The sequence below is a fragment of the Capsaspora owczarzaki genome (genome assembly GCF_000151315.2).
Source record: "Capsaspora owczarzaki ATCC 30864 unplaced genomic scaffold supercont2.4, whole genome shotgun sequence".
NCBI classification, from domain to species: Eukaryota; class Filasterea; order Ministeriida; family Capsasporidae; genus Capsaspora; species Capsaspora owczarzaki.
The window spans coordinates 294,547-307,248 of NW_011887295.1; the positions used below are offsets into that span (position 1 = coordinate 294,547).

The 12,702-nt window shown below is 56.4% G+C and overlaps 4 protein-coding genes across 4 annotated transcripts; 3 read left to right on the plus strand and 1 right to left on the minus strand.

Moving 5' to 3' along the window:
• Window positions 1-288: 288 nt before the first annotated feature.
• On the plus strand, window positions 289-1,320 carry CAOG_02896 (hypothetical protein; the record flags this gene model as incomplete). Its single annotated transcript, XM_004363678.2, has 2 exons — window positions 289-1,207; window positions 1,276-1,320. The coding sequence occupies exons 1-2, from the start codon at window positions 365-367 to the stop codon at window positions 1,318-1,320; spliced, it is 888 nt and encodes a 295-aa protein (XP_004363735.1). The 5' UTR covers window positions 289-364.
• A 2,201-nt stretch (window positions 1,321-3,521) lies between these two features.
• CAOG_02897 (hypothetical protein) lies at window positions 3,522-8,222 on the plus strand. The gene is made up of 3 exons (XM_004363679.2): window positions 3,522-5,420; window positions 5,445-7,521; window positions 7,611-8,222. Exons 1-3 carry the CDS (start codon window positions 3,950-3,952, stop codon window positions 7,759-7,761), a joined length of 3,699 nt encoding a protein of 1,232 aa, XP_004363736.1. The 5' UTR covers window positions 3,522-3,949; the 3' UTR covers window positions 7,762-8,222.
• Window positions 8,223-8,338: 116 nt separating this feature from the next.
• On the plus strand, window positions 8,339-9,335 carry CAOG_02898 (serine/threonine protein kinase; the record flags this gene model as incomplete). Its single annotated transcript, XM_004363680.1, has 2 exons — window positions 8,339-9,071; window positions 9,205-9,335. The coding sequence occupies 2 exons, from the start codon at window positions 8,339-8,341 to the stop codon at window positions 9,333-9,335; spliced, it is 864 nt and encodes a 287-aa protein (XP_004363737.1).
• A 130-nt stretch (window positions 9,336-9,465) lies between these two features.
• CAOG_02899 (CBL-interacting protein kinase 9) lies at window positions 9,466-12,329 on the minus strand (the record flags this gene model as incomplete). The annotated part of the gene is made up of 6 exons (XM_004363681.2): window positions 9,466-9,686; window positions 9,808-10,667; window positions 11,495-11,657; window positions 11,713-11,789; window positions 12,044-12,183; window positions 12,278-12,329. 6 exons carry the CDS (start codon window positions 12,327-12,329, stop codon window positions 9,521-9,523), a joined length of 1,458 nt encoding a protein of 485 aa, XP_004363738.1. The 3' UTR covers window positions 9,466-9,520.
• Between the last annotated feature and the right edge of the window lie 373 nt (window positions 12,330-12,702).

The window sequence follows — 12,702 nt, forward strand, 5'->3', positions numbered from 1 at the left end:
GCCCTTGGTTGCTGGCGTGTAAGCCCCCTCGATTTTGCAGCCTCCTTCTTTCCTTCTTCCAAAAGGCAGCAAAGCAGGCAGGCAAGGGGTGAGTCAGTTCTCAGCGCATCGCTATTCACAATGTCTTCCTGTTGGCTGTTGGTAGCTGCGCTTCCATCTGTCTCACGTCTCATGCTCCCTGATGATTCAATCTCAGTCTTTTAATTTTTGAATCTTTGTCACATTCTCGTCTGCCTTCTCTCAAAAGACTCGATTCTTTTTTTTTTTTTTTTTTTTTTTTTTTTTCTGTTGTATTTTTTGACCGCAGTTATTTTCAATTTGAGTTTTCTTTGGTGCCTGTTTTGCCGCTTGACAAGTTGAGACGATGAGCGAGCCGCGGCACATTCGACGCCAGGCTTCAGCACCACTGCACCCGTCGACACGGCGGCGCGGCAGCAGCGCTGGGGGCAGCGGGGGCAGCGCAGAGCCACCAGGCAGCGCAGACTCTGTCGCCAGCGCACCAACGCCAAACTCGTCCCAGCACCACCAGTGGTACTTTGGCTCGTCGCCCAACGCCGTCCACAGCCCGCCGCTGAGCACGGCAGACATGCCGCCGCTCGTCTCGGCCGGCGCGCAGCAGCACCATCTCGACGCCAGGCAGCAGCAGCAGCAACAGCAGCAACAGCAACAGCAACAGCAGCTCGCGCGTGCAGGCAGCCCAAATCAGCCTCACTCTGCAGGTTCACAGTCGCACGCCATGACCACCGCAGCCATGAGCGCCGCATCACAAGCCACCGGTTCGCACACCACTGCAACAGCGGCAGCGGCAGCAGCACCCAACACTGGCGGCGCTGGCGGATTGGCATCGCCGTCGTCGTTGTCGTTACCTGGCGCGCAATCGGCTCATGCAACACCTTCATCCACATCGAATTCGTCGTCTTCGCATCTGCACTCTGGCGCGTCCGTGCCAGGCCGACGCGAATCCCTCGGGGCTGCGTGGGCACTGCACGGACATAGCATGCCCGACCTGACCCAGCAGCACCGGTCTGCTCCTCACCCCTTCCTGCAGCAGCATCACCAACAACAGCAACCGCCACAACAACAACAGCAACAACAACAACAACAACAACAGCATCTTCTATTACAACAGCCTCCATCTCAACATCCGCAACATCACCATCAGCAAGTGCCGTTGACGCCGCAGAATTCGCTCCAGTTGAGCACTTTGGTAAAAAACAAAAACCTCAAAGCCTTTTGTCTCTCACCTTCACCTTCACCTTCACCTTCACCTCACAGCTCGCAATCGCCACTTTCCATCATTCACTGTTCATTCCGCGTTAATACCTCTTGCGTTGAGGCCTTTCTCGTCCTGATCCAATGCTATCAATGCTATCAAATGGATTGCTATCGTTTATTCCCATTGTTGGATTGCAGCGGAGACTTTTTCCCTTCTTTTTTTTTTTTTTTTTTCTTATTTCCTTTTTCTAATTGCATTTTCCTTTTCTTTTTTCCCCCCATTTTTTGTTTTGCCGTCCAACAACAACAACAACAACAACAACAACAACAACAACGCACCAAGGCGACCAAAAGTGCATCAATCAGAGAAGAGAGTGATTGAGTGAGAGTGAGAGTGAGATGGAGAGGATCGAGTGAGAATGCACTGACATGATGAGGATTCGATGGAAGGAGAGCTTGATCTCGCTTTTCACCGCACATGGAATGCAAAATCGCATGGCAAGCCAAGCACATGATCCGAAAGTGCGAATCCCAGCGATGAATCATCATCATCATCACCATCATCATCACCATCATCATCACCATCATGATGATTTGCCAAGTGATGGAAGCTTGATCTGTGGCAATGTGATCATCCCCAGCGATTTGTTGTTGTTGTTTCATGTTGGTGGTTCGTTTCCCACGCAAAAACCACAGGCACGAGCCCCCCACGCAACCCGTTCCTGATCTGGATTTTTGTTTGCATCTCTTTCTGGTGTGTTCTTTCTGTGGCTTTAAAATCAACGGCGACGACAACCAACCAACAAACAAACAAGCAACCGTTCAAAACAATCCCCACCACCACACCTCCCTTCAATCCAATTCTTAACAACACGAACAAACACTCACAACTTCTCTCTCTCTCCCTCTCTCGTTCTTTTGTCTGTCGGCAGCAACGGCCCAAGTATGCGTCTGTTTCAATGACAAACCTCGCGCAGGCCGCGACTTCGCAACCATCGCCGGCGTCAAACTTTGGCAGCCCAGCGGCAGCCATCGGCACGCATGCGCACTTGCAAGCCTTCATGTCGCCCATCTCGCAACGATCACCACTGTCGCGCATCCGAGGGCGCAAGGCCTCGCAAACATTGGCGCTCGGCGGGGCTGCGTCTTCGAGCGATATTGAAAAGTACATTCAGGGCTGCGAGCAAGAACTCGCGAGTACCGCTGCACGACAGCTGCCGCCACATTCACCTTCAGGCGGACCGCCACGTCGCCGAAGCGACGCCGACATCTCAACGCGCCTACGATTCCAGCCTGGTACCTTTGACGATGGCGGCCACCACCCGCCATTCAATTCGCGGCGTCCTTCCGAGACGGAGCTCCCAGCCGGTCCAGGGGCAGCGACAGGCGCAGGCAGCAGCGCCAGCAAGCGTCGTGCTAGCGAAACAGACTCGATGCGCTCGCATGCTGGCGGCTATCGGCGAGCCAGCGTGGACAGCGCTGCGTCGCATCAACGTTTGCTTCTCCAGTCAGGCCACAGCATGAACTCTCTTGCAACCATCAGCAGCGATAGCCACGGCGGCAGCATGGCCACCATTCATAGCGGTAGTAGCAGTACCGGCAGCACCTCCAATCTCAACGATGTTGCCACTTCCCTCTCCTCAAACCTTGTCTCGACGTTGAACGCGGCCGCGTCAATATCAGCAGACACTGCTGCTGCTGCTGCCACGCAAACAAACATTGACGCGTCAGCGGCGGCAGCAACTCCATCATCGCCGGCTGCAACCACCACGACTGCAGCCGCCGCCATGATGGCTGCACACGCCGTCATTCACTCACCGCGCGGCCATTCAACGTTACCCTTCGATTCGAGCAAAGCGGCCTCCAGAACGATGAGCGCACCGACAGACCGACCCCGCGCCTCCTCCTCTCCGTCCTCGGACTACATTCTCCAGCATGGCATCATCCATGGAGTGCCCATGTTTGCTTCTTCTTCGGACACGGACACCGAGGTTGAGGACGCCGACGCCGAGGCCCACGACTCTGTCTTCCCCCTGCGGCGGCCGTCCGCAGCCAGCTTCTCGTCCGTGTCGTCGAATAGCTCGCACCTGACCGAATCCGACATTTCCACATCCAACCGTTCCAGCTTTACGGGCAAGTCTGCCGCCGGCCTGAGCGATCCCGGCACAAAGTTGACTGGTAGCGTGGCCACCACCGCTTCGGCAGCAGCAACAGCAGCAGCAGCATCGGCATCATTGCAGCAGCAGCAGCATGCATCACAGTCCATCCCTACCGCGCAAAGGCAGGCCCGGGTCGTGGTCACGACTCTGCCCCTCACCCGAGTCCACCGTCATCTGCTCCATCCAACGTGCCTGGCTCGCCAGGGCGGCATGGAACCAAGCCGCGCTCGGCCAGTGCATCCGAGCAGCCCGCACCCAGCCTTCCCAGCGCGCGGTCCACCGCGAACAAGCGACACTCGGATTTGGCAGAGCACCCTCGACTTCCGATCGTCTCCATTCGGGCACCGTCCGAAGCCTTGTTGGAGAGTGTCAATGTGCCCCCTTCGTTGCACAATTACAGTGACCACGCTCTTGCTGTCCGTCCGGCCGAGTCGAGTCCTGGCCAGCGATACCGCCGCAACAGCTCCGACTCTGGCTCTGCACCTCGACGGGCTGTGACGGCAACGTCCTCGTCTTCCTCAACCAATGCTTCGTCGCTTGTATCTGGAGTCAACTCACGGCACCCTTCGTCAGGAATGGTGCAGTTTGTGCGTCCCGCACAGATCGAGCAGGCGACTCTCCACGCCAAACTCGTGGCTGGTGACGAGCTGCACTCGTTTTCGTTTGCGTCCATCTCTTCCTTCCGCGCGCGTACCTTCTCCAGTAGCGGCCAGCAGCAAGTGCTTTTGCCTGTTGCTCCGCCATCGGCCCCTCCTCAGCTTGGCTCTGGTCCGAGGTACAATGTGGCTCTCGACACTTCGTCGTCCTCCGACTCGACCGCTCCTTCTGTGGCCGTCAACACGTCTCGCTCATCAGGCACATCGATTCCGTCGTTTGAAATGTTCGCCTCCACCTTCTCCGAGCGCGAGCAGCAGTCGCTCATGGGCGCGTCCAGCCCGTTTGTGCTCGGTCGCAGCTCCCGCGCTGGCTCCCGACCTTCTTCTCGACCTGCGAGCTTTAGCCTGGTGGAAACAGGCGGGGCCTCGACCGCCGATGGCGCTGCCCAGGTTCGCCAGCTGCATCGCGTTTCGTCCGCCCTTTTGAACTCGCCGCTCGCTGGCGTGAGTAACACCGGCAGCTCCGGGGCTGGCGCATCTGCAACCTCCCTGCCAGCCATCACTCACAGTCAAGGCGGTAAGGTCATCATCATGATGGACAGCCAGACCGTGATTGTGATGGCAAATGATCGCGCCTGCAAGCTCTTTGGCTACGGCCGCCGGCAGTTTATTGGCCAACCTCTTGTCTCGATGCTTGCCTCAACCGAAAGCGCGCGTTTCAACAAGCTGGTCGCCAAGGCAGAATCCCATAGATTGGATATCATTTCGAGTGGCAAGGTACTGGACGCGGTAGATGCGCAAGGCAAAGTGTTCCCAGTGTCCTTGTGGATGAAGCGCGTCGAAGCAACGGGCCAAAAGGCACGGTTTGTGGCCGTGCTCGAGCCGGTTGAGCGCATCACGGCGACTGCCGTCCTCGATTACCGTGGGCGGTTTATCTCGGCCGACCAGCAGTTCCTCTCGATTTTTGGCAGTCCCTTGGAGGAGCTGGCCGCCATGCATGCTGACAGCCTCATCCCGCAGCTCGCCTTCCCTCTCCCTTCCATGCTGCCCCCGGATGTGATCTTCCCTCTCGGATCGCCGTCCGCTCACTCGTTGAGCGGGTCGCAGGTTGGCTTGTCTTCGCGCTCGAGCTCAGTCTCCACCATCCCTATTCTCTCCGCCGCATCCAGCCACACGCAATTGAACGAAGTGCATCTGACTCCTCCCCGTCACTCGCGCCTCCAAGAAGGATCTGCTTTGCTCGCACAGGACGACGCCATTGAGTCTGCCAGCGTGCCGCTCACACCGCTCACCCCGTTGCCTGCCGCGACTGCCGACCCACTGTCCACCACCGCGTCCAATTCTCCCGCGCCGTCGTCCCCTGCACCGCTCAAGACAAAGTTTGACGCCATGGAAGATCTTTCGAGTATCAGCCCCGTCAGCAGCCCAAAGCCCAAGGGAGGCTTGCTCCGTTCCTTCTTTGCGCCTTTGACAGGAGGTTCAAAATCCGCCTCTCAGCCCTCCTTGATGGCGGTGCACGCTCAGGCATCAGCTGAGGCGCTGCTCAAAAGCACTCAGGCTGCAGCCACTCCACCAGCTGCGGACTCGGCAGCGAGCAGCGGAGCGTCTTCAACGGCATCCCTGCCACCTACGGGGGCGGCGGCGGCAGGCAGCGATCGCCAGGCTACTACTGCTGCGCCTCGCCAAGTGTCTCGCCAGTCCAGCTCGTCCCAGCTTTCGCGCCGCTTGCATCAGGAACCTTCTGCGAGCAACGATTCCGAGGCAACCAGCACTTCGCTCTCCTCTTCTGTCGAATCCAATTCTGGAGTTACTCCGGCAATGCGCAAGTATCTCGAGTCTCGCGCCTCGATGGAATCGCTCGACATTCCAGCCTCGTTTGTCAAGTCGGTCGAATTTTCGTCCAGCGGCTCGTCGGGGATGCCCGAGTCGTCGTTTACCTCTGCGGCACTGACCCACTTGCTTGCAGAGGGCGCGACCACGAAAGGCCCGGACGGCAAGCCATCGGACACCACATCCGACGCCACTTCTGGCGCACGCACGACGGGCGCCTTGCAGCAGCAACCACAGCAGCCAACTCTCAGGAAGATGATGAAGCATAGTCCCGGCGCGTCGTCGGGTGAAAAGTTGCTGCACTCGAGTGCGCCAACCCTACCAACTCCCGTTCCGGAAGTGCATTTGCCCGACCTGCCTCCCACGCTCGACTATGAAGCCCGCACCTTCCACAGCGCCGAGCTCGGCAAGCGCCAGCACATTGCTGCATACACCCGAGATGGCACTGTCTTCCCTCTGATGGCCACGATCGGTCTCGACCCCGGCGCCTTCCAGCTCCAGGACGCCTTGCTGGACGACCCGAGCGGCGTCGGACCGACTGGCACGCTGACGGCATCCAGCTTGCAGAAAATGTGGGAGCCCCACCCATTCTTTACCCTCACCGTGAATGTTTTCACCAACCTCAGCGGTATGGTGTGTTTCGATGCCTTTGGAACCATCCAGTCGTGCAATCACATGTTTGTGCGACTCATGTTTGGCTACTCGCGCGCCGAGCTCGTTGGCAAGCCCCTGAGCGTGCTCATGCCTGATTTGGTGTACTCGCTTACGCCATTGAACGATCTTTCTGGTCGCTCCCAGACTGCACCGACACCATCCAGCGCGGCGCAGCACGCAGCAGGCCCGGACTCGGACGATTCGCACTCTGCTTCCTCCCAAACAAGCTCCATTCGGCGATCCGGTCGCGGCCCATCGCAGTCTGCACGAACTTCCGAGATTGATATGGAGAGCATTCTGGTGTCCACTACGATGACACCAGGGCGGCGATTTGGCGCCCGACCGACGAGCCAATTGACCGACGAACTGGATATGGCCCCGTCCGACATTTTGGACGACAGCGACGATGGCTCGGCTGTTGCCCATCCGTTGACTCTGCCAGAAGGCACCTTCCGCGTCACGGCAAGCCACAAGGACGGACAGTCCATGCCCTTGCTCATGCAAATCAAACGCGTCATTCTCGACGACGATTCCACATTGTATTGTTCCTGGATTATGAATGAGCTTCCATGGGTTGCCGCCTCGTCTTCCGCGTTTGCCGGCGCTCATACGGGCGCTTCGGACGCTGCCCCATCAGAAATGCTCCAACGGGCCGCCTCTTCCACGCTCTTGCGGCCCGACTCTCCAGCGCTGTCTGGGCGGCCGGCCCCGACTGAGGCAATGCTGTTGCACAGTGCCAGCGCAAGCGATCTCATCCGCTCGATCGCAGCCGCCGCAGCAACAGTTCGGACCCCGCCGAATGGCTCGGGCTCGTCGTCCTTGTCGGCGTCGCTGTCTTCGCTGCCCACCACAGCGACTGCAGCCGCATCGTCCGTTGCCCCAACCTGGCGATCGCTTGGACCGAGCCAATTTGGCAGTCTTGCAAGCGTGAGCAGCGGCTCTGGCGGCGCGTCCATGTCGGCCTCGAACAGTTCCCTCCAAAGCCAACACCCAAGTCCCGCCAGCAGCTCTCGCATTATCTACGGCGGATCCGTCAACAACCTCGAAACAGTCGGCGCTTACCAACAGTATCCAACGGCGTTGGTGCCTTCTGAGAGTGAATCGCCGCTGGCTGGAACCACGACGCCAGCGGCCATGGCGTCCATACGCTCTGCAGAGTCGGCGTCACCAAGCTTGTTCAAGTATGCGTCTCCACCACCGGCACCCACCTCTGGTGGCCTGATGCGCCCCTCGGCATCCTTGAACGCCATTCCGTCGTCGGTGAAGGCGTCCGTTTCTCCCGCGCTCTTTGCGACCGACAGTGCTGATAGCCTGCTGTCCAGCACCAATGTTCTCTTGTCCAATGCCCGCAACAAGCGAGAAAGCGTGCTGAGCGCTGGTTCGCGCAACAGCTCCTCCTCGTCGTCGTCCTCGATTCAAAGCGCAACCAGCCACCCAAGCATTCCCAGCAGCGCTTCGACGAGCGTCAAGGGCTCGCTTTCGTCCGTGACTTCCACAAGCGCGACATTGCTCTCACAGCAAAATCAGCAGCAGCAGCAGCAGATGTCGGGTCTAGACCTGTCGCCAGAGGCCACCAGCCATCGCGACGGGAGCGCCTCCCCTCAATCCGCTGGGCTATCGCCAATGGCAGTTGCGCGCACCGCCAGCTATCCGAGCTCGCCCTCTCCTGCCAGCCGACGTTTGCAACCGAGTGAGCGTCAAGGGGTCATTGAACAACAGCTCAGCCACACCCTTTCCCGCCAGTCCTCGGGCGAGTTGGTCATCCCCACATCAACGGCGGACGCCGAGCTGCTCGCATTGCAGCATGCATCACAGTCCATCCCTACCGCTTCGGAGAGCCGCCTGCATGCGCTCGCGGCTGTGACGGCAGCCGCAACGACATCCATGCCCGAACAGGAGGCGACTGCCGAGCAACCCGGCTTGCCACGCGTGTTTGAGCATTACTACTCCGAGTCCGACCTGCTCGGTAAAGGCGCTTTTGGGTTTGTGAAGAAGGCCGAGCGCAAAGACAATGGGCAAAAGGCAGCCGTCAAGTATGTCTTCAAGGAGAAAATTTTGCCAGACTGCTGGATGCAGCATCAGCAACACGGTAGCATTCCATTGGAAGTGGATATTCTGCTGCAAGTGTCGCACGGCAACATTATTGCATTGCTCGACTTTTTCGTTTGCGACGAGTTCTTTTTGATTGTCATGGAGCGCCATGGGCCCGGCATTGACTTGTTCCAGTTCATTGAGGACAACGCTGTCATTTCTGAAATGCTTGCGAGCCATCTCTTCCGTCAGGTGGCGTCGGCCATTGAGTACTTGCACGAACGCAACATTCTCCACCGCGACGTCAAGGACGAGAATCTCATCATTAACGAGCGCTACCGTGTCAAGCTCATTGACTTTGGCTCGGCGGTCAAGCGGACTCCCGACCAGCTGTTTGAAACGTTTTGCGGCACGCTGGAGTACTGCAGCCCTGAAGTTCTCCTGGGCAATCCGTACCCTGGTCCCGAGCTGGAGATTTGGTCCATGGGCGTCACCCTGTACACGCTTGTGTTTGCCGAAAACCCCTTCATGGACGTCGAGGAGACGCTCAATGCCCGGCTCAATCCTTCGTTCATGGTATCGACGGGTGAGTTTGCTTTTGGTTTTTGTTTTGAACTGTTGTTGTGCATGTTTTCAAGGTTTTGCTGCAAATTACTTTTTCTGACAAACTTCTCACTCGAATTGATTTGTGTGTTGCTTTGGTACTTGCTTCACCCCAGATTGCATGTCTTTGATTCGAAGCATGCTTCACGTCGATCCCGAGCATCGAGCAACCATTAAAGATGTTGTCGCGCACCCGTGGCTTCACCAGCGCGTGGATCCAGGCATTCTACTCTCCTTCCCTTACTAATAAGCAGTCCAGTGTTTGTGGGCGGAGCGCAGTCGGTTCTGGTGCTCCCCAGCGTTCAGTTTTGTTCCCCATATCTCACCCTCTCACTCCTCTTTTGTTTTTCTTCTCGATCTCGTTTGAATCGTATTTCGTTTGTTTTCCATTGTCTGTTTTTCATCTTGTAATGTACAATGTACAACTCGTGATCATTCCTGCAACGATTCGCTTTTCGACGAGTCTATCGCGGCGTCAACTGCCATCCAGGGATGTGCAAGCACATCTGCAGGCGTTGCTCGCTCTTCCGCATTGGTCATTAATAATCTTGAAATCAAGTTCTGGAGGTCGTGAGACACGGATGTTGGGAAAGAGTACCTGCAGGAGCCAGAAAAAAAAAAAAAAAAAAAAACAACAACCAAAACAAAAGCTCACCAAGACATGTGAGACTGCCATTCTCACAACCTCCACGAATGATGGCGCTCGGCAAATCGCTCACCGTGCAGAAAGCACATCGTCCAAAAAGGCGTGCATGTTGTCAGAGTGGGCACGAGAGTCGAATGGGAGCCGCCCCACAGCTAAAAAGTACAGAATGATACCACAGGCCCACATGTCGATCAGTTGACCCGAGTAGCATTTGCCGTGTATTTGCTCGGGGGAAATGTACTGTACGCTTCCCACCAGCGTGGTAGAAAACATGTCCCAGCCCTCTGCAAAGACGCCCGCATGCCCGAAATCAGCCACTTTCAGGACGCCGTCTTGTGTGAGCAGTAAATTCTCAACGCGCAAATCGCGATGACAGACGCCCACCGAGTGTGAGTACTGAATGGCCAGGATCAGGCGGCGGAAGAGTGGCCGAATTTCGTCTTCGGGAAGCCCACGCCCACGGTGCGCCACTACGTCGTACAGGGATTGGTCGCAGTGCTCAAGGACGAGAAAGATGTCCGTCTCAGATTCAAGCACTTGCAACAGAGCGATGATGTTTGGATGCGTGAGAAGCTCCATGGCTTTGATTTGAACATCCACCTTGGACATTTGGGCCACGTTCCCCTTCTCTATCACTTTGATGGCACGCTCTGTTCCGGTCGGCTGGTGAATGGCGCGCTTGACAACACCTTCTGCGCCATATCCAACCGTCTCCATCAGTTTGTAGTCGCCCAATATCTTGGCTTCGTCGTGCGGGTCTGCGACAGAGACGGAGCGGTACTCTGCCGTCAAGTGATCAGCAAAAAGCAAGAAGGCAGCCTGCGTGAGCTCCAGAGGTAGACTGACTGTGAGTGCATCCAGGCTGGCCGTTGCTGGTCCCGGTATTGCTGTGGCGAGTCGTCCTTCATCGCGGCCGAAGGCGAACAAGACTAGCTGCGAAGGGCCAAGTTGCTGTACAAGTGATCGAGTTTGACGTGCCGACGGCATTCCCAACGGAATCTGCTGGCAAGCGAGTGGCAAGCGAGCGGCAAGCGGCAAGCGGCAAGCAATCAGCCGTCAGAAGCAAACAACAACAACAACAACAACAACAACAACAACATCAAACCAAAAAAAGCGACACATCGCTACTGGGACTTGTTGTTTACCATGGCATGGATCAAGCCCAAGTCGCCTATTGAAATGCCATCATTGTTCAAGGCGAGAATCAAGTGCTGCAACGCATTCGTACTTATTGTCGGAGATTGTTCGTAGTGCACCTAGATTCGCAGACAAAGTTTGTGAGACAAAGCAAGTCTGAGGGTGCTGGCACCAGCCGGGCCCATAGTGGGACTTGCCAATCGAACAAGCCAAGAGACAAAAGCCTCTCGTCCGTCATCTGTGCGCAGGAATTGTCGCAGGTACCGTGCAGGCTCTGACAGAATGAGGTGTCGGATTTGAGCGTCGAGCGCGTTAGAGGGCCCTCCTACGCTACTTCTGGGCTGGTCTGTGGCACAACCAAGCCAAGCGGAACATGAAACATTTCGTAGGAGCAGAAAACAAACCACCCAACCACCAAAGGATCATGCTTGTTCGGCAAAGATCTCGTACCCTCGGATTCGTTATCTGTTGAATAGCGTGTGCACATTGGGACTAGCACGGCTTGGTTGGAACTGGCGCTGTGTTCGCCTACGATTGATGGCAACACCAACACCATCAGGAGCAACTGAGTCATCGGAACATTGCAGCGCACTTTAGTGCTCCAAATCCAAAGGCCTCCATACCATGCACGCGAGCTGCAGCCTCACGATCAAAGACAAGTCGCGTCGGGTGCCTTTGGTGGTGTCGGATAGTGTGCTCTTCCAGCAATGCGAATTCTTGCGGACGGCGACTGAAACCGTCGAATTGGAGCGCAGCAGCTCGAAAGCGTCGCGGAAGGTATTTGGTCTGGGTGCTTCCAGAAGCCAAACTTGATGGATGGGATTGATGCAATGCAACGTACTTTGTCGCCGCTCGAACATGTCCCAGAAGGTTGCAAAACTCGCTCATGCCAAGCCGTCCAGCTCGCTTTGTGTCAAACTGATCCAGTCAATGGATGCATGGATGGACCACACATGCAAGGCCACACAAGTTCAACATGCAATCCACAGCAACAAGAACAGAAGCAAGTTTTGTGAGGACATGTTAACTTTTGACGTTCTGAGCAAATGCGAAAACAAGGGGGGTAGGAAAAAGGTGACTGCCGGCTCGTTTTCTCCTGCACACACAGCAGGCGCGTACTTTTTCTCTCCTTGATGCTCTGTGATATAACCTGGGATGTATCTGTTTCTTACCAAGAAGAGCAGTGCGGGGCTGACAAAGAAGTGCTCGGGCAGGTCCGCTTGTGCCGCAGTGCTGCAGTCTGCCTCGGTCGGCCACGGCGTGCGACTCGTCCCGCGAGCCAGGTCGTCCAGCGTCAGATAGCCCTTGTTGCCTGTAAGATTTCACAACAAACATGTCCAGCACCGCGGAGGGAGTGGGGTCGGCTTGAAACCACTGCTTCACTTCCACCAGACGCGTCACCAAACCTCGATCCAGCTGGCGGAAGGCGGTCTTGTCGGCCGAGAGACACCCGCCCATCGCAGCGACAGCAAATCAAGAGGCGTTTTTTTGGAGAACAAAAGCAGAGACGAAAACGAAGCAAAGCGAAGCGAAGCGCAGACAAGGAACGGATTGATTCTTTGGAAAAAGACTTCAAAGAAAAGAAGAGAGACTGAGAAAATCTGAGAGCTGCTGCTGGCTGAGGAATAGCTGAGGAATAGAGAAGCATGAGTGAGTCGATTTTTACTTTGGGTCTCAAGAGAGTTGACCTTTCAAGGACGTGACTTTGGTGATTGCCGAAAGGTCTAGATTTTACTGAACCGTGTGTATACACAAATGTATACATTTGCCTGCAGCTCGCCATTGCATCACGCACGTTATTTAAGAGCTCGATAATCACGCTGGGAGAGTT